General features: G+C 37.2%; 1 protein-coding gene across 1 annotated transcript in view; it reads left to right on the top strand.

Moving 5' to 3' along the window:
- Nucleotides 1–3,581: 3,581 nt before the first annotated feature.
- The window catches only part of ELOVL4 (ELOVL fatty acid elongase 4), a 64,104-nt gene continuing 47,747 nt past the window's right edge, over nt 3,582–19,938 (top strand). The window contains exon 1 of the mRNA XM_043962559.1: nt 3,582–4,742. Coding sequence (XP_043818494.1) covers nt 4,643–4,742 — 100 coding nt within the window. The 5' untranslated portion in view covers nt 3,582–4,642. The remainder of the gene's footprint in view (nt 4,743–19,938) is intronic.

Below are 19,938 nucleotides of genomic sequence, written 5' to 3'. Positions count from 1 at the left end.
TTTCTGCCTTGTCTGTTAGTACTATGGCAGTTGGATATTTTAGACCTTAGTTTGACACTAATAATTCCGAATTTTAAATTCCATGGGAACTTAATCCAAAGTATCATAGATAGGATTACAGGAATATAGATTTGGAGTTAGAAGGGATCTATGAAGACAGTTGGTCCAATTCCCTCCTTTTATGGTTAAGGAAACTGAGTTACAGACATAGATAGCAAATGTCTGAGGCAGGATTTGAACTGTAATCTTCCTGATTCCAAGTCCAGTGCCCTTTTCACATACTCTCCAAGGTACTTATAATTGTCTGAAATACCTCCACAATTGAACTTGTCTATGTAAATCCACAGTTGGGTAGCATTTGGATTAGAATTGTATTATGTCTTTCATATGTTTTGTTTTTCATACTTCAGTGCTTTCACATCTTTTCTCATTCCTATACTATCTTTCCTTCTGACTATGGTACCTTTCCCTCTCTTCTCCTAGTCATGTTTATTCCTTTCCCCTTTTTAATAACATAACTTCAGCTTACTTCCTCTTACCACTCTTGCCAACTATTGGAGGCAGTATAATAGATACTGTGGAAGAATTCTTGATCTGCAATGAAAGGAGCTACATGTAAACCCCAGTGCTGCTATTTCCCAACTGTTACCTTGGACAAGTCACTCAATTTCTCTGGTCCTCAGTTTTCTCATTTGGAAAATGATTTCTAAGTTCCCTTCTAGCTCTAAATCCATGATATTATGAACTTCTTAATGCTAATATTTGGAATATGCTGAGTTTTTATTCTTAAATTTAATATTATCTCATTAATTAATCAAGAAATATTTTTAAGTTCCTAAACATTATGAGGTACAAACAAAATATAGGATTAAAGAATTTACAGCTGGAAGGGGCTTTAGATAGCACGTAGTCTAACCTCTTTATTTACAGATGAGAAAACTAAGATTTTGGGAAGTTAAAGTGACCTGTAATGTACACATGAGTACCAAGTAGCAGAGTGCCCTTCAAACTTAGCTTCTCTGACTACAAAAATGTTTTTCTTCTCTCTCAGTAACCCACAGTACTTCCACTGATAAGATACAAACCCTCCACACAGAGTTTCTAATCTTATTGTGAAGATAGAACACATGAAACAATGAACAAGACAACATTATAATTAACAACATTGCATACTAAATTCTTTGTTGTTGTTGTTTTTTTGTGGGGCAGTGAGGGTTAAATGACTTGGCCAGGGTCACACAGCTAATGTCAAGTGTCTGAGGTCAGATTTGAACTCAGGTACTCCTGAATCCAGGACCGGCGCTTTATCCACTGTGCAACCTAGCTGCCCCCCTGCATACTAAATTCTGATTACCTTGAAGGTCTTGTGACCCATTCCTGAATTCTTTTGCACAGAATCACTCCAGATTCCATAGGGTATTTTATAACATGGATGACTGAAGAACAAGTCAGAATATTTTATAGACACATAGTAATTGATATTATCATATACTCCTTTTCCATTCATCTGTTGTAGGAAAGATGTGTGGGAGAAGAAAAACAGGTGAAACTCTCACCTCTAAAGTAAAAGGTTGGAACAATGACTGAGGTCTTATATGTGACTGGGGGCCCCCTAGTGGTCAAATCTATATTTTTTGCGGGGTTGGGCAGGTTGGGTACTAAGATTGGAGTGGGGCAGGGAGCTAGCTATAGAAAGATAATGTCCTTCACTCTAGAATGCTAATAATTCTACTAGTTCCACACTTCCTTAAAGGCTTTGCTTCTGCAGCCCCAATAATTAATAGTAGGACTCCTTAATCCAAGGATGAGAGCCAATTTTCTCTTGTGAGGCATAGGTATGCATTGGGGCCTCTCAGCTTCTCTATAGATTCAGACTGAATGTATAGGACCAGAATACCTCATCTGATACCACTTCACAAATGGGAAACATGCGGCAGGGATTCTTTTGGGCTACTAGATCCCATTTGTTTAAATTATAAGCAAGATGGGATGGTAGTTTTTTGTTCTGACCAAATAAATCTAAGAAACTATAGTATAACATAAGAATCTAACTGATATTTTTGTAAATAATGCATTTAATTAATACTAGGAAAGCAAAATTTACACAAAATAATAGATGTTACTGGAAGAGAAATTTCTTTTACTCTTCTTTTCCTTAGTATTTGCCACTTAAAATGGAGTTACAATACTCATTATCTCTTCATTATAGTTTCATCATTATTAAACACATTTAAGTGCTACTTTAGGGCAGCACTGTGGTGAGTCCTTTATAAAGAAAACCAAACAGAACTTCTATCCTATAATCACTTTTAGTCTAAAGTACATGTAGATATGTATCTAGGACAGGACTGGTTGAGTAGCCTGGTCATCCTAACAAGGTGAAAGCATGAAGAAACATTACTTTGATTGTGCCTCCTCGATAGGTGTGGACACCATCCATCAAAGACAGGGAATCAATGCCCCAAATTTTGGTTTGTTATGATTTCAAGGACACTCATACCTCCTACACGGGAAAAAATATATACAGCTGAGTAAACCTTGAATACATGCAAAAGGTAAATACTGAAATGCAATCCTGATATTGTCAACTATGTCAAAGTGTTTTACCCAATGACCTTTAGAAAAGCATCTCAAATAATCAATAAAATAATAAGTTTTAAAAGTTACTGGACCCTGTTTTAAGAGCTTGTTTTATTTCAAATTGAAAAAAAATAACAAATCAGCTAACCATTCAATAAGCATTTATTAAGCATCTGTTATGTATCAAATGTGCTGGTCACACAAACACAAAAATGGAAGTCCCTGACCTTAAGGAGCTTATATTCTTTAAGGGAGACGTGTACACATATAATTGTGTATAAAACATTTACAAAATTAATATGGAGTAAATTTTCTAGGTAAATTTCACCAGCACCTGGGAGGTTCAGGAGACGTCATGTGGAAGAGATGGCATTTGAGGTGTACCTACTTTGAAGGAAACTAGAGACCAAGAAGTGGCAGTAAGGAGGGTGTGTATTCCCAGCAAAGGGTTCAAACTGTGTAAAGGTTTGGATATGGAAGATGGAATATAGTGTGTAAGGAATCAAAAGAATGTCAGTTTTGGACTTTTGCTGTTTTCCCAAGGATGCATCTCATTCCACAGTATCTTCTATCTCTCCTTTCCACAATCTCAATTCATTTTAAAGAAGTAACCAAAAATTGCTGCTGATATATCCCATGTGTAATCATTCTTACCTATAATGTCCTCCCCTTTCTCTGTCCATATCTCTGAATGCACAACTCAGGGTCCCCTAACCCTCCATGCTCCTCTCGTTTTCTGAATTTATTGGTCTCATTGCTTGCTGTTGTTTTATTTTATCAGCCCAACCAAATTGGCTGCCCCAACTACTTTGTCTCTTTTTTAAAAAGTATTAAAAAAAACCATTATGGTCTCTTCCCTTCATTAAATTTAAGTTCCTCGAGAGTGTGGGTTGTTTGCAATTTATCTGCACAGCCCTCCTCACTAGTACAGAGTGGTACTTAATATAGGATGGTTGAACTTGCAGGCTCTTGTGTAAAGCACAAACAATGCCTTAAGCTTTGAGAGGATCCTTTGCTGCGCCTAAACAGAGTTAGGATTAAATACTTAACTGATGTTGGACATTGCCAATATGTGGGAAACAGAACCTTTTCCCAGGTCTAGAGAGGGATGTAAGTGGACCAGTGTCCCTTCTTTTTTTCGGGACAGCGTTGTTCTGCCCTTGGCAGAGTAGAGAGCCTGAACTATGGGGAGGCCGTTGAAGCGACATTTGTTAAGAGGGGCAACCCAGCCTCTAACGCTCTTCTTCCTGAGTTCTCCGTAGCTCAGGAGATACGTGAGCCCATTCTTGGCGGGAGTTCGTGAGGCAGCTGAAGGGGCGAGAGAGAATGGGAGGTGAGATTCATGGAGAGACTTTGGCTTTTTTCCAATGATCGCTGGTCATCTCTTCCTCTATCCCCGCTTTTCATGGTTATTTGCGAGGCCTTAGGTTTTTGGCCCGTGGGAAGTCGTGGGAAGTCTGGCGCCAGATGCCCTGTAGACAGTTCAGCCTTCCACGGGCGGTTCTCCCGCATGCGCATGCGTATACCCATGTTTTCCTTCCCTCCCTTTCTCTTCTCTCTGTTCCCTGCTCCCTCCTCCTCCTCCTCCCCACGCTTGCCCTCTCTCTCAGGGGATGGAACGGTGTAAGTAGCGCGTGGGAGGGGGGGAGTGTCGCCCCCAGGTCACGTGACGCAAGTGCAGGCCATTGGAGCCGCGGGGCGGGCTCCCAGGCTGTCAGAGTGCAGCAGCCGTCTCTCCCTCCTGACGGCCCGTGGGTCCTGCTCCTCCTCGGAGCTGCTGACAGCGGCTTGTCCCTCACCCCGGCTCCCTCAGAGCCACCGCTGCCGCCGCATCTCCATCAGCATCCCCATCACCTCCGCGGCTCCGGAGGAGCAGAAGCAGGAGCAAGGACTTGGAGGAGAAAGGGGCCAGGAGGCAGTTGTCAATCACCTCCGGTCCAGCTCCCTCTGGGCTTGCCAGAGTCTGGGGTAGCCGCCCGCCTTTACCCTTCCTGCTCCTGCCAGGGTCTTAGCAACCACCACCACTGCCGCGACTGCTGCCTCTGTCCCCTCTGCCGTCACCATGGGGCTCCTGGACTCGGAACCTGCACGCATGCTGGATGCTGTGTCCACTGCTGTCAACGATACCATAGAGTTTTACCGATGGACCCTGTCGATCGTAGGTAAGTGTTCTACCCCTTCCCCGTGTGCCGCGGCCGCCCGCTCTCTCCCGCCTGCTCATTCCCGGATGCCCTCCCCCCCCCGCCCCCTGCCCCCAGCCATCCCCTTCCCCCACGAACCTGCAGCCGAAAGAGAGCCAAGAGAGGAGGGAGGAGGCAGTGTGTCTCTCCCTCTCTTGGTCTCGAATTGCTGCTCCATCCTCCCTTGTTTGGCCCTCCCCATCCACCTTCTGCATTGAGAACACCATCAAAATGGCCTCAGAATCCCCTACCTCACTGCAGAAGTAGCCGAGCTCCTCCTCCCTCCTTCCCCCCTTCCCCCTTTCCCCTTTCTCCTTTCCCCCTTTCCCTTTTTCTCTTCTCCGGCGATCCACTCTGTACTTTTTCCTCTCTTGGCTCTACATTTATTTTTTATTTTTGGGTGATCCGTGCTTGCCTAACTTGGGTTTACTGCAGTCACTTAAAATGGACAATCTATTCTTCACATTTAGGCTCTATGTCACTATGATTCTGTCTCTTTCTCCGTGTCTCTGTCTTTCTCTGTCTCTCTCTCTCTGTCTCTCTGTCTCTGTGTGTCTCTCTCTCTGCCTTTCTCTCTCTCTCTCTCTCTCTCTCTCTCTCTCTCTCTCTCTCTCTCTCTCTCTCTCTCACACACACACACACACACACACACACACACACACACACCCATGCCATGTCCCATATCCCAGGAGCTTCTGACACTGAGCTTCTATCACCCCCATCTGCTCTTGTAATATAGTTGAAATATTAGATGAAGGTTTTGTATGCAGTGTCCCCTAGAATTACAGGTACTAAGTGCTCATTGCATTAACTGCCCCACCCTTGACTCCCAAATCTTCTGATCTCATCTGGCAAGTCTACCTTGTGCACAAGTTTAATTTAGTATTTAAATTAAACACACACACACACACACACACACACACACACACACACACACACACACAACCTTTCATGACAGTGACATCAGAAAAAAGAAAATTTCATACGTAGGAAAGACTTTTAAAATTCTTTCCCATCTCACTCATATGCTCTTGGTGGACTTTGTCTTCTAGTTAATCTATCCCATAATAAGCTGAAAAGAAAAAGAAAAGAGCCCTTTTAGACTATGAACTTTCAGTGATGTTATTTTCTGAAGGTTTTTCCACGGCAAATGTTCCTGAATTGATCGTTGATTTCTATGGGCACTGCAGTGCAGGAATGTGCAGTGAGAAAGAAGAAATCTTGAAGGACTATCCCTTTTTTGCTGACACTTCACCAAGTACATCCACATAGACACTAATTGAACACATCATCAAACTTTTTCTAGTTGTGTTGTTGCTTTGTCATGGCTGTCATATTTATAATTTACACTTCTTTGAAAGAAAAAAAGTACTAATTTTACACTGGCATGTGTAAGGATTTTTCTTTGAATCATATCTAAAATTATTTTAAAATATCAGATTTTAAAAGCTTTCTTAAATTTTAAATTTTTTTACAAGTCCTTAAGGACAATATCATTAATACATTGAGAAAAAATTACATAAATTCAATTAAATACTTGTTAAATGCAAAAAGTACTGTGTTAGGCAATAGGGGAGATGTAAGCTGTACCCTGTCATTTGGTCTTTTTGTATGAAGATATTTCTATAGCCTATTTGTAGAAGGCAGAATAATGATAGCTGCAAGACAATAGTGTAATAAAATTGATGTGATATAGGAGATTTGTACAGAAGATTCATGGTAAGAGGACTTTCTGTAGAACTGGATATTCATACTTTGATATTCATGGTACTATGACTATTTTAGAAGAAAAACGGTTTTTTTATATAGGTTTCAATGTTCAGTTGCAAGTTTAAAACATCTTGCTATTGTAAAAACTTATTCTTTTATGTTGTGTTGAGTTCTGTCCCATCCCCTCCCCCCCTGACAATTTTCATTGAATTCATTTTCACTATTTTAAGAATTACATATTTTTAAACAGTGTTTTGATGAAAGGATTTTGTTTTCTTTTAGTTGTATTTTTAATGTAGCACTTTATTGCACTGACCTTACACTATACTTGGGGGAAGTGGGAGAATATTTAAAACCTCCATTGTTGCCTTAATATTGCCATTTATAGATTGCATCAGGTTCTCTTATACAGTTGTGCAATATTGTTCAAGGCATATTCTTTAGCAAGTAATGCAATAATTTATGCTTTGCATATTTGGGAGTTATGAATTAACCAGGTATACAGGTCACTCCTCAAGTCTTACTATCCACAACAGCCACAACCTGTATGTCTGGCTTCATCTTTCATTCCCTTTTCAGTCATAGGACTACCTGAGAAACTAGTGGATTTCTTCTAACTAAAATTCTTCAAAAGAAGGATGGATAGAGACTCATAATTTTGGGGATATTATAAAGGGCAATCTTTTCCAAGTTAAACTAGAAGGCCTTTGAGGTGTTTTCTAACTCTGGATTTTTGTCTAGACAATTTAGGATGGGTTCAAGGGGTAGTACAAAAGTAGGATGAGGAGAGCAGGGAAAATCTAGTCCAGGATTCTTAATCTGGGGTCTGTGAACTTGTTATTTTAGAAAAAATATTTTCAATAACTATATTTCATTGTAATTGGTTTCCTTTATAAGTATTTTACTTTAATGCATTTTAAACATTATTCTAACAAATATAACATGGGTGATAGGCATCACCAGGTTGCCAAAGGGGTCCATGACACAAAAAAGTTTAAAAACTGGTCTAGATCACCTGCTTACTTAAGTTTGTATATATATATTTTTTTTTCCTGTTCAAATGACTTTCATTGAACGTATCCTTCACCATATCCATATTATCACCACCATATCACCAGCTCATAAATATTATGTTGGAATAAATGGTAGGATTTTCATTCTTTCTTATCTAATAGGAATAGAAGGTACTCCCTCATTCTTAGGCTATCTACTTACAAAACCTGAGACATGCTTACTTCCTGGAATCAATTTCCTATCAGTAATCAAGATGGGGTTTCTGAATTGAAGTAGATACTTAGGGGTATACTTTCTTAATAGATGGATTTTATTCTACCTTGCTATACTAAGAAAGGTATTTTCCAGATCCGGCCAGAAGAATATCTGAATATATGTGATCTCATATCCTTTTTATACTCTCTTACTTCTAATCTTTTATCTCCCCCCCCCCCAATTTTGACCTATACTCTACTGTCCTGGTAGTCCCATTCACAATGTTTCTATTCCAAGATCAGCTCTAGATATAAATTTATTGAGTTCTAGAGAGGGTCAAAAGGAGGAAAGCAAAATGTTGGAAGGGGGAAGAGTAGGGGGGGTTGAAAAAAATTGATGAGTTAGCAATTTGGAAATAATAAAGATTGTTGGAATAAAAGGTCTTAAGAATAACTAAATTACTGTTTAATGTTATTGTATATATATAACCTATATCAGATTACTTGCTGTCTTGGGGAGGTGGGGAGGGAGGGAGAAAAATTTGAAACTAGAAATCTTATAAAAACAAATGTTGAAAACTATCTCTACATCTAACTGGAAAATAATAAAATACTTTTATAATTAAAAAAAAGAAGAAATGTTAGAAGAAATGTATGAGAGGAAAAGAATTAAAAATACATTCAGGGGGTGGCTAGGTGGTGCAGTGGATAAAGCACCGGCCCTGGATTCAGAAGTACCTGAGTTCAAATCCAGCCTCAGACACTTGACACTTACTAGCTGTGTGACCCTGGGCAAGTTACTTAACCCCCATTGCTCCACAAAAAAAGAAAATTCAGAAAAATTCAGGTACCCTAGGTAGTCTCCATGGCATTGAAGTACTTTAAATTTAGTATTCTTTGCATCTTGGTATTTTCTTAATCTACCTTTATTCACTCTTATAATATTCTACCTACTGGGATTTCCAAATCTTTCTCAAATTTCAACTTAAACTTAAGTAAATTCCATCCTTTTTCTTTCCTAAGTACCAGGAGTAGAAGATTTCTTGCTGGCTAAGAAATTCTGTCCTAAAGAAAATAGGCATAAAATAACCTTTAATGTATTAATGTCTCATATCCAAAATTCTTCTTGAAAGCAAGTCTCTTCTAGGAACTATATATATAGAAACTTTAAAATATAGTCTGTGTTGGTCTTTTAAATCTTTTGCCCCCTCCCCCCCCAAAAAGGGGAAAAAATCTTTTGTGTTTTTTCCCGTTCAATTATTTTCCTAGAAGTATACCTTTTGAAAGTTACCTTTCTATAAAAACTTCAAAAATTCATGCATATTTAAAATTTAAATAATTAATTAACATTATGATATGCTACTTTAAAAAAAGCTTATAAATTGTAATTATACATCAAAATATTTCAAGGCTGGCCACACTAATTGTAATGAGAGTCCTGTTTTCTAGTGGTAAGAGCGCAGATCTAATAGTCAAATGACTTCATTGACTCCTGGCTGTGTTTCTTAACAAGCTCTGTGACCCAATTAGTTTGTAAGGTGATTGTAAAGAAAGTTCTTTGTAAACCTAAAATTGCTATATAAATGTGAGTTGTTATTATTACTATCATCACCAGATTATTTTGTCCTAATAGACATTCTGTATGTGCAAATAACTGTCCCATTCTAATACATGGACAATCCTTGAATAGCAAAAAAAAAAAAAAAAGTGTTACTGAAGTTAACACATTCTGTTCTCTAAGTGATGATGATTACCACATTCAGAGTTGAAGGCAGGGTCCTGAAGGCCTGTGGGATCATTAGCACTTGAACTAGAAAAGTGAGAAAATTTTGATTTTGGCCTTTAAAGGTAGATAGGAATTTTTTAAAAAATAAATGTTTTATTATAAACTTAACATTAAATATTGATGTAAACAACTATAATTATATTCCTCAATCTCTTTTGCTGGCTAAATCATTCATATCATGCCCCTTAAGTGTGTATGTTCCCCAAGGATTTGTCCAAGGCCCTCTTCTGCCAAGCACACTCTCTCTCAGCAACTTCATTAGTTCCCATGGGTTTAACCATCATCTGTGTGCAGATGATTCATAGACTTCTCAAACTCAACATGCCCATAATTGAACTTATTACCTCCCCCCTCCTTCATAACCCTCCCTTCTTACAAAATTTCCTATTGGTGTTACTCTTTTTTTTCCTTTTCTTTTTGTGTGGGGCAATGGGTGTTAAGTGACTTGGCCAGCCAAGGTCACACGGCTGGTAAGTGTCAAGTGTCTGAGGTCGGATTTGAACTCAGATCCTCCTGAATCCAGGGCTGGTGCTTTATCCACTGTGCCACCTAGCTGCCCCTTTGTGTTACTCTTAACTCCTTGCTTTCTTTCACCCCACTTATCCATTCAGTGGTCAAATCTTGTCATTTTTACTTCCATAACATCTCTCACTTGTGACCCCTTCTCATCACTCACGCAGCTACCATCCTAGTTCCAACTCCTAGCTCCTCTGAACTAGATTATTGCAACATCTTCCTAACTGGTCTGGCTTCCCCCAAGTCTTTCACCACTCTAGTACATCCTGAACGCTGCTGTCAAAGTAATTTTACTTAATTGTTGATCTGATCATGTGACTCCTCTATTTAGTCTATTCTGATGACTTCCTGTTGCCTCTAGGATCAAATATAAATGTCTCTGTTTAGCTTTCAAAGCCCTTAACAATCTTGCCTCAATCTATCTTTCCAGCTTCATTAGATATTACTCCTCCCCCTATACTCTTCAGTGTGGCCAAACTACCCTTCTATATGTTGTTCACATATGAAATTCCACCTTTTGTCTCCATCTCTTTGTACTGGCTGTCCCCTTTGTATGGAATACATTGCACCCTTACTTCCTTCTCATAAAGTCCCTTTCTTCTTTCAAGACACACCTTAAGAATCACCTTCTGTATGAACCCTTTCCTGACCTACCCAAATGCTAGTGCTGTTTGTCCCAAACCATCTTGTATTTAAGCATTTAGTGTGTATTTTATTCACTTTATATTTGTGCTGTATGTATGTGTTTTATTGTCTCTTCCATTAGAATGTAAGTTCCTTTTGAGTAGGCAAGGTTTATTCTTTATGCTTGTCTCTTCAGCACTTACTACAGAACCTGAAGCATTGCAGGTGCTTAGTAACTTCTTGTTTGAATGATTGGATTAGCAACCATGTTAATTTCAATGTATAAAGAATCTTACCACATTAATAGCCCCACTATCTTAAGTCCCTATCACTGTTTTATTCACACTTTTCGTATGATTGTATATGCTCCATTCTTCAGGATCACCTTTTTTTTTTTTTTCCGTTGCATTTTTTTTCAATATGGTCTTTCTAGATTACTTTGTATTCTTTGCCATCCTGCATGGTTGCTTATATTAGATCATTTTATTATATTAATGTACTACAATTTATGTAACCATTACTGTTATTTGAAATTTAAGATGTTTCTAGTTTGGGTTTTTTTTGCGATATTACATTTATTCCCGAGTTAGCTCTTTTATGTTGTTTCTGATAACACAGCAATATGCAAGACACATACTGTTTTTGTTCAGTTGTTTTAGTCATATCTGACTCTTCCTGACCCCATTTGGACTCTCTTGGCAAAGAGGCTGGAGTGGTTTGCAATTTCTTTCTCCAGCTCATTTTACAAATGATGAAACTGAGGCAAAACAGAGTTAAGTGACTTGCCCAGGGTCACACAATTAGTAAATGTCTGAGGCCATATTTGAACTCAGGATGAGTCTTCCTGACTCCTGGCACAGCACTCTACTATATCACCTAGTTTGGCCTAGATAAATTTACAAAGTGAATACTATGCCAGGCGCCATGCTAGGTGCTAGTGATACAAAGACAAAAATGAAACAATTTTGACCTAAAGCAGTCTATCTTATATTGAGGCAAAACAAACCTATATAGAACATTATTTCCCTGGGGTGGGAAGATTAACTATTAGATGAGTGAGGGGGTAGAAAAAGGTCAAAATAGGTTTCTTTGAGCTACTGAACATAATGGTGCTGAACTGTGAAGGAAGTTGGGAATTTAATGAGCTAGAGGTGAAAGAAGAGTACATTCTAATCATGAGAAGATAGAATGTCATATACTGGGAATAGTAAATTGGTCAGTTTGGCTGGAACATAGCACTGTAAAGGAGAGTAATGTGAGTGTGCTTGGAAAAATAGGCTTGAAGACAGATTTTCAAGGGCTTTACAAACCAAACAATGGAGCATCCGTGTATATTCCCAGCCACAGAATTATTGGATGAAAGGATATAATTATTTCATAACTTTTACTGTGGACTTCCAGATTACTATCCAAAAGGATTCTATATGGTTTCAATTTCATCAACAATGAATGAGTACAATATTGCCAGTATTGAGTTTCATTGCTGTAATTATTTTGTACAATTTGATGGGTATATACTAGTAGCTGAAAGATGCTTTAATTTATACATCATTGATTTTGAGTGAAATTGAACATCTCCCCAAATGATTTTTTTTTTTAGTGAGGCAATTGGGGTTAAGTGACTTGCCCACGGTCACACAGCTAGTAAATGAGGCCAGATTTGAACTCAGGTACTCCTGAATCCAGAGCCAGTGCTTTAACCACTGCGCCATCTAGCTGCCCCCCCCAAATGATTATTAACAATTTGTATTTCTTCCTTTGAAAATTTTCTGTTCCTATATTTTGGCTATTTTTCCATTGTGGACTAGAAAATGATAATCTTCTCTATGTAGTTCCAATTTTAGTATATGTACTAGTGATTTGAGTTCAGGATGGGTAAAACTTTCATTGTAGCTTATAGTTTTGTTAAATTGATTACTGTATGCTTATCTGTCAAAGATATCTTGTGTGCAAGGCAAATTGCTAGATAATGAAGATGCAAAAGATATGACTCAGATCTTGCTCTCCATGAGATTCTAGAGGTTTTGTGTGTATGTGTGTGTATGCTTGGGGGGAGAGATGCTGAAAATAGCTATGGTCAAAGGGGAAGTGTGAAAAGTTATAATAGGGAGGGCCAGTGTATAGATAGTTTGAAAAGGAAAAATAGTTTTGCCAAAAGAGAAGAGGAGTGTTATGGAAAGCTTCATTGATCAGGGAAAACTGAGTTGGGCTTTTGAAGGAATGTAAGTACTTCAGTAGATGGAAATGGAGAATTCATTTGAGGTATGGCAAATGCTATGAGCAAAGGCACAAAACCAAAGGACAAAATAAAATTGGGGGAAGTGGAGGGTTAAGTTGGAATGCAGAGTACCTTAAAGGAAATAATATAAAATAAAGTTGGATTCGGATGTTGAGGGCTCGAATACCAGTATCAGGAGTTTATACTTTATTTGGTAGGCAATAGGGAAAAACAAAGTTTTTGAGTGACAAGGTCCAGTGGCAGTTTATTATGGATATTATTCAGGCAGCAGTGGGAAGGATGGATGGGAGATGCAATGATTTCAGGCAAGAGGACCATTTACTGAGATTACTACAATAGTTTGTAATAGAATATATGAGGTCAAAACTAGGGTAGTTTCAGTGAAAGTGGAAAGGAAGGAATAAATAAAAAGAAAGAAATGCCAGAACTTGGCAAAAGATTGGATGTTATAAGTTGGGGTCAGGAGAGGAGGCAGTGACTGGGATTGAATAGAGGGGAAAAGTGAGATTTCTGAATGGAAGAGCTTAGATCACAGGGAAAATTATGGTTCCTTCTATGGAAATAGAGAGGTTGAAGGAGGGATAGATTTTGAAAAGATGAGCTCAGTTTTGTATAAGTTGAACTTGAAAGGGCAAGATATCCAGGAGACAGTTGGAAACTTGAGATCAGAAAGCCCTTGGGAGAGATTTGAGACTCCTTTGCATAGAGGCGATAAGTAAAGCCGTGGTAATGAATGAGATCTCCAAGGAAGAGTAGACAGAGAGCAATTATTCACAGGATCATAGATTTAAAGTATAAAAGGACCTCAAAGATTGTCTAGTCAAACTCTCTCACTTTATAGATGAAAACATTGAGGCCTAGGAAAGCTGAGTAACTTTTTTATATTCACACAAGAGGTAAGTGTCACAGGTGAAGATGACTTTAGAAGAAAGTTGAAGGAGTTAGATTGCATTCAGTGTTTTCAATTAAAGTAAGAGGTAGGGCTATCAACATTATGAGTAAAATGGTTTTTATGGAATAGTTTGGGATACAAATAATAATTTTTAATATATCTCTAGGAGAATTCCAAATATTAAAAGGAACCTTTTAGATGTAACTTGTTCCCAAATGAGGGATTGCTTGTACTTTTCTAGATCAGTTCAATAACCCCCAATATATATAATACCAGATGGTGACATATAAAGCTATCTACATGAAATATTGATTTGTTTGGAGTCTTCTCCCCTCAAATACTCAATTAAGGTTCCTGCCATTTTTCTTTCACTTTTGCTTTAGAATTTATCCCCCCTCATTACCTCTACTTCCTAGCTTCTTAAACTGTGGGACCCCATATGGGGTCATGTAAAGAAAGTGGCAACAGTAAGAGGTTATATATAACAACTTTATATACCTATATATCTAGGGTTGCATAAAAATTTCTTGGGCAAAAAGGGGTTACTAGTGGAAAAAGCTTAAGAAACCCTGCTCTACTTGATATCTAGGACTTGGGGCCTAGGGGCTGGTGCTCTTAGCATGAATGAATGAATAAATGATCCTAAATTTATTCGGCACTCATGTGTTCCAGGTACTGTGCTAAGCAATGGAAAGTCAAATAAAAGCAAGAAAGACAGCTAGCTTGGTAGTTCCCATGGAAAGAGATTGAGGAGAGCAGCTAGAGTGGAAGTGACATGGTCTGGACATGGCTCAGAAATAGTGTCTTGACTTGCTTAATTTCCTACTCATCAGATTCTGCTAAGCAAATAGTTAAATATTATATTTAGAAGGTATCTCAGTAGGTTGGTAGAATTAGTGTTAAGCTTAACATCAGGATGTTGTTTATAGGAGAGATTCTGGCATTCTGTGTACTAATAAAATTTTAGATTATACAAATTACTAAATCTACTAAATTAGACATAGGCTTTTGAAATTCATTTTAATTTTTGACATTTTTCTGTGGGATAGAATAAAAATGGAAGAAAATTTTATCAACTTGTAATAACTTTAACTGTCCAAATAAATAGCAATTTTTCATTTATTGATTTGATTGTGCTGATCAAAACACATGGTATTTAGTAAGTGAAAAGGAGCTATATATGCCTACTTTCTTAAATGACTTTCTTTACTGTTAACTCATCACATTCTTATATAAAGACTTTAAAAAGGCAGTCTTAACTTTTCTTATAGTTTCTCTTTGAAGTATTGAAATGAAGTAAAAGAATCCCAAATTTGGGAACAGGGGACCTCAGTGAGAATCTCAGTGAAATCTCTGTTTCCACACCTATAAAATAGGGGTAATGATAGTTATATGACCCACCTTGTTGGATTGTTGTTAGTAAAATGTTTGTAAATCTGGAAGGAATAAAATAATTGTGAATTTTTCTTCCCCTAAATATGGTGACAAAGCACAATATTTTGGCACTTGGATTTTAAAATATTCACCCCCTTTTTTAAAAAAGGGTTCATTAAAAAAGGGTGCGTGTGTGAAGGTGAGTTTAAAAGATACATTTAAAGCCCTTCATAATCTGTCATTGATATACTTTCCCAGTCTTATCTTCTTTTCTTCTCCCTAAATCCAAAGGCCCAACTAATATGTAGTCTCTGTGCCACATGTGACCCAGACTCTGGGCTGTAGCTTGTTTCAGATTTTTAGCAATTTTTTTAACCTACTTAACTGCAATTGCTTAGATCTTACTGGCCTCCTAGTTTATGTATACTAGCTTATAAAAGCTCCTAACTCTGTATTTTAAATTACTCTGTAATTTAGTGTTACCACGCTTCATGCTTGTATAGGCTTGGCTCTATCAGTAATTGTAATTGTTAAAAATTAAAGCAACAGATTCATGAGCAGCACTTAGCACTGCTATCCTTGAACTCTTCATTTTAGCTAAATGTTCATTGATACCTCTTTGCTTTTGTGAATGCTGTTTCATCTGTCCTTGGTTGCCTTTCTCTTTTCTCCCTGCCAATACAAATATTACCCATTCTTTAATTCTCAGAAGAAATTAGACTTCTTCTATAAAACCTTTTCCAACCATGACAACTTGAAATGATCTTTCCATCCTCTGCACTTCGTTAGTCATTTTGCCCTTTTTCTGGTTTCTCAGGTATATTATGCAGCCCATGGACCCTTATTTCAGAAAACAAAAACAAAAACAAAGCAAAGCAAAAAACAAAAAACAAACCCAAAGCCACTATTGGGTGAACAAGTGTGTGTAAAGAGAAACAAAACAACTAGTTGTGTTCTATAAACTTAAAGCAAACAAGAAATTGAATGTGCAGTTGCTGCTATAGAAATAAGTCTTTGTATTCATGGAACCTCTTTTCAAGGTGTAGTAAAAATCTCCTTTTCATTGTTAAGTTTAAATCTTTTACCAAACCTTTTCCAAAGTTGTTCGACAAATAACAAATTTGACTGGGAGAGGCAGTATGGGGCAGTGGAAAGAATGCTGGGTTTGGCAGTGGTAGACCAAGGTTTGCACCTTGCATCTGTTGTGTACTAGTTATATCTTTACACAATCACTTTGTCTTTCTGAGGTTCAGATTTCTTATATGCAGAAGGTAGGGTAGAGGATTGGATTGGACAATCTATAAGGTCCTTTAAAGCTCTGAGTCCTTTGTTTAATTTTGTTTTGTGTTTTCTGCCTGTCCTCTTAAAGGTACTAATCAATAGTAAAATGATTTAAAGCAGAAAAATGAAAAGAGAAATATAAGCCATACCTATTTCATTTTTTTTCAACAAATATTTGTATTCCTGCTGAGTATAATACTATATACAGCATTTTTCAAGGTACTCCAGTGCTGTGTCCACCCCCCCCCCGATATTTTCTGAGTAACCTAATATTAGAAAAAAGTGGTAATATAAATAACATGTAGATTACAAATTACATAAGTTTAGTTCTTAAAATATAACTACTAGGGGCAGCTAGGTGGCGCAGTGGATAGAGTACTGGCTCTGGAGTCAGGAGTACCTGAGTTCAAATCCAGCCTCAGACACTTAACACTTACTAGCTGTGTGACCCTGGGCAAGTCACTTAACCCCAATTGCCTCACTAAAAAAAAAATATGTATATATATATAACTACTAAACATATCTATGAAAGTGACTCTAATTGAGGAGATATGTGGGTTGGATTACTACTTTAAGTACCTTCATCCTGAGATTAGTAACCTTAGCTATTAATGCTGAGAAATATTTCCCAGGTGAATAAGCATTTTTCTTTTTCATAAGAGAAGTGAATGGCTATAATCAAAAGGAAACTGTTTTCCTAATGAAATAGAAAATCATTAGCATAATGTCTCATCAACAATTAATCTCAAATGTAGTTTTTGCCTTCAAAAACATTTAATAAAAAGATGATCAAGGACATAATTTCTTTTAGTTTTATGAATTATTTTACTCCACCAATTTGTTCTTAGATTTCCTTTGAATTTTAATAATTAAATACATTTTAATAGCTAAAACTCACATCAAAACTATCATATTATAAAAATCTAATCTAGATTATCTGTTATTTTTTTATTTTTATTTTTTTTTTTAGTGAGGCAATTGGGGTTAAGCGACTTGCCCAGGGTCACACAGCTAGTAAGTGTCAAGTGTTTATGGCTGAATTTGAACTCAGGTACTCCTGACTCCAGGGCCAGTGCTCTATCCACTGCGCCACCTAGCTGCCCCGATTATCTATTATTTTAAAATTGAAATTAAGAATCAGATATCTGTCTAGGCTTTCTTTTCCTCCCAAAATGCATGATAGAACTAAATTTTTAATATCAAATATTATGAGGTTTTTCTCATATAATTTAGTTTCTGATAAATTAGTAGCTTTTATATTAAACACCAGAGATTTTACTTGAGTTCTTTAGTTAAACTAAATATCAAGTAGCATGCATTTATTTTTTAAAATAAATGATTTTAAATGTATGGCACTCATAACAAAAAAGCCAAATAATAGAATTTGTGTATTAGAAGCAATTGTGTATTAGAAAATATTTTTTGACAAATTTGAACTTATATTTTTATCACAAATAAAGAGATTGTGTTAGTGTTAAATTAGAATCAAGATATTGGTCTTTGAAAGACACACCTTAATATATGGAAGTAGTCAGTTCTTCATTTTGTTGTTCAGTTTCAGTTGTGTCTGATTCCTCATTATCATTCCCAATCACCTAAAGATACTGTTGACTTAAAATAGAAGATTTGGAGGGATAAACTACTTTATCTATTCTTTTTGTTTTGTTTTGTTTTTTGTTGTTGTTTTTGTGTGTGTGTGTGTGTGTGAGGCATTTGGGGTTAAGTGACTTGCCGAGGGTCACACAGCTAGTAAATAAGTGTTAAGTGTCTGAGATCAGATTTGAACTCAGGTCCTCCTGACTCCAGGGCCGGTGCTCTATCCACTGCGCCACCTAGCTGCCCCTACTTTATCTATTCTTATTGTTTGTTGATTGTGAAAAAGTACAAGGCAAAGCCTAGTGTTACAAGCTCTTTTACATTGAGGTGTTATCCTCCATTTATAGGTCAAGATCATTCAGTTTCCCTTAGATGTTATAAAAATACTATTACACTATGTTCAGTGATGCTCTGATAATAAGCATCATATGACAACATAAAACAGGAAAATATGTAGTCACCAGTGGTATTCCCAGTTGTGATGGAGGAAATTCAGCACGGAGGTCCTCCATATGCTACTGCTGGGGATAATACTGTGCTAATTGTGCTAAGTCCCAAGACTGCCAACCCCCAAGACTTTATAATACCTCCTGGAAGATATTAGTAATATTTTGAAGGAATTTTATACATGACAAAGAATAAGTGGATGAAAAATGTCCGTTGCCCAGATTTCAAATTAGATTTGGATGAAGACTTTAGAGTTTGTTCAACAGAATGTATATGTGGGATGCATAATACAAATGGATAATGAGCTGGGCCTAGATTTTAAAAGAAGGAAAAAAACAAACTGGATTGTTTTAAAGAAATTACAAAGCTCTTTTATTAGTCTCAAACTTCCAATTAAAGCAAAAATTCATTTTTCTTATACCATTTTACATTTTACATTTTATATGGCAGTGAAAAGTGGAACACCAGTGCCTTTGAAGAATTAATAAGTAACACAAAAAGGGTCATGGAGAGACAAACGGTGGGTATGAACTGGGTGCTATATGTGAGCGAAAAGGAGCTCTGAAGACCAAGAATAAAAGATATCTTTAGGAAATTGTATAATAGGAAGGCAAGATGGGCTAGTCATAGTCTTGCTAGGCAAGAGCAAGGTAGTACATATAGACAAGCAGTGTTCCATTTGCACCCTGGAAACATTGGAACAAACCCAAAAAAGCCATCTAACCTTTCCCTATGGCTAACTTTTGGGAAAACATGGACAAGAATCACATAGGATGTGCAGGCATGGATGAGTTTTGGTCTGCATAGGTTGGAGCAACTCCTGAATCAATGAGATCACATATATATTTTAGTATTTCAGAATTAATATGGATAGAATTGTTTCCATCCTGGAATACTAGGGGTAAGCTTGAAGTTAGAAGATATAAATTTAAGGCAACTTACTACTTTAGATAGCAGATAATAAACTTATTCCAAGAACTGGAACAACCTGAACAGATAGCTATTTTTCTTTTCTTTTTTGTGGGTTTTTCTTTTCTTTTCTTTTCTTTTCTTTGGTAAGGCAGTTGGGGTTTAGTGACTTGCCCAGGGTCACACAACTAGTAAATGTTAAGTGTCTAAGGCCGAATTTGAACTCAGGTCCTCCTGACTCCAGGGCCGGTACTCTATCCAGTGCGTCACCTAGCTGCCCCAACATATAGCTATTTTTAAAGATGTTGAATTTTAAAAGAAACAGTTTCAAAATATGTATTTCAAATTATAATACATAAGTAAATAAAATTGCATATTGATTGGGTTATTAAGGATAACTAAGGCAGGCAATGAAAAGAATTTGGAGTCAAAGAACCTTGGTTTGAAACCCAGACCTGTGTGACTTTGGGCAAGTCACAACATCTCTGGGTACTTCTGTAAGATGAATATTGGACTAGATAGCTTCTAAGGCCCCTTCCAGCTCTTATTCTGTGATCCTATTGATATGACACTAAGGGTTTCTTGATGTCAACTAC

This window comes from Dromiciops gliroides, chromosome 4 (genome assembly GCF_019393635.1).
Source record: "Dromiciops gliroides isolate mDroGli1 chromosome 4, mDroGli1.pri, whole genome shotgun sequence".
Classification (NCBI taxonomy): Eukaryota; Metazoa; Chordata; class Mammalia; order Microbiotheria; family Microbiotheriidae; genus Dromiciops; species Dromiciops gliroides.
This window is presented reverse-complemented; position numbering and strand designations above follow the sequence as displayed.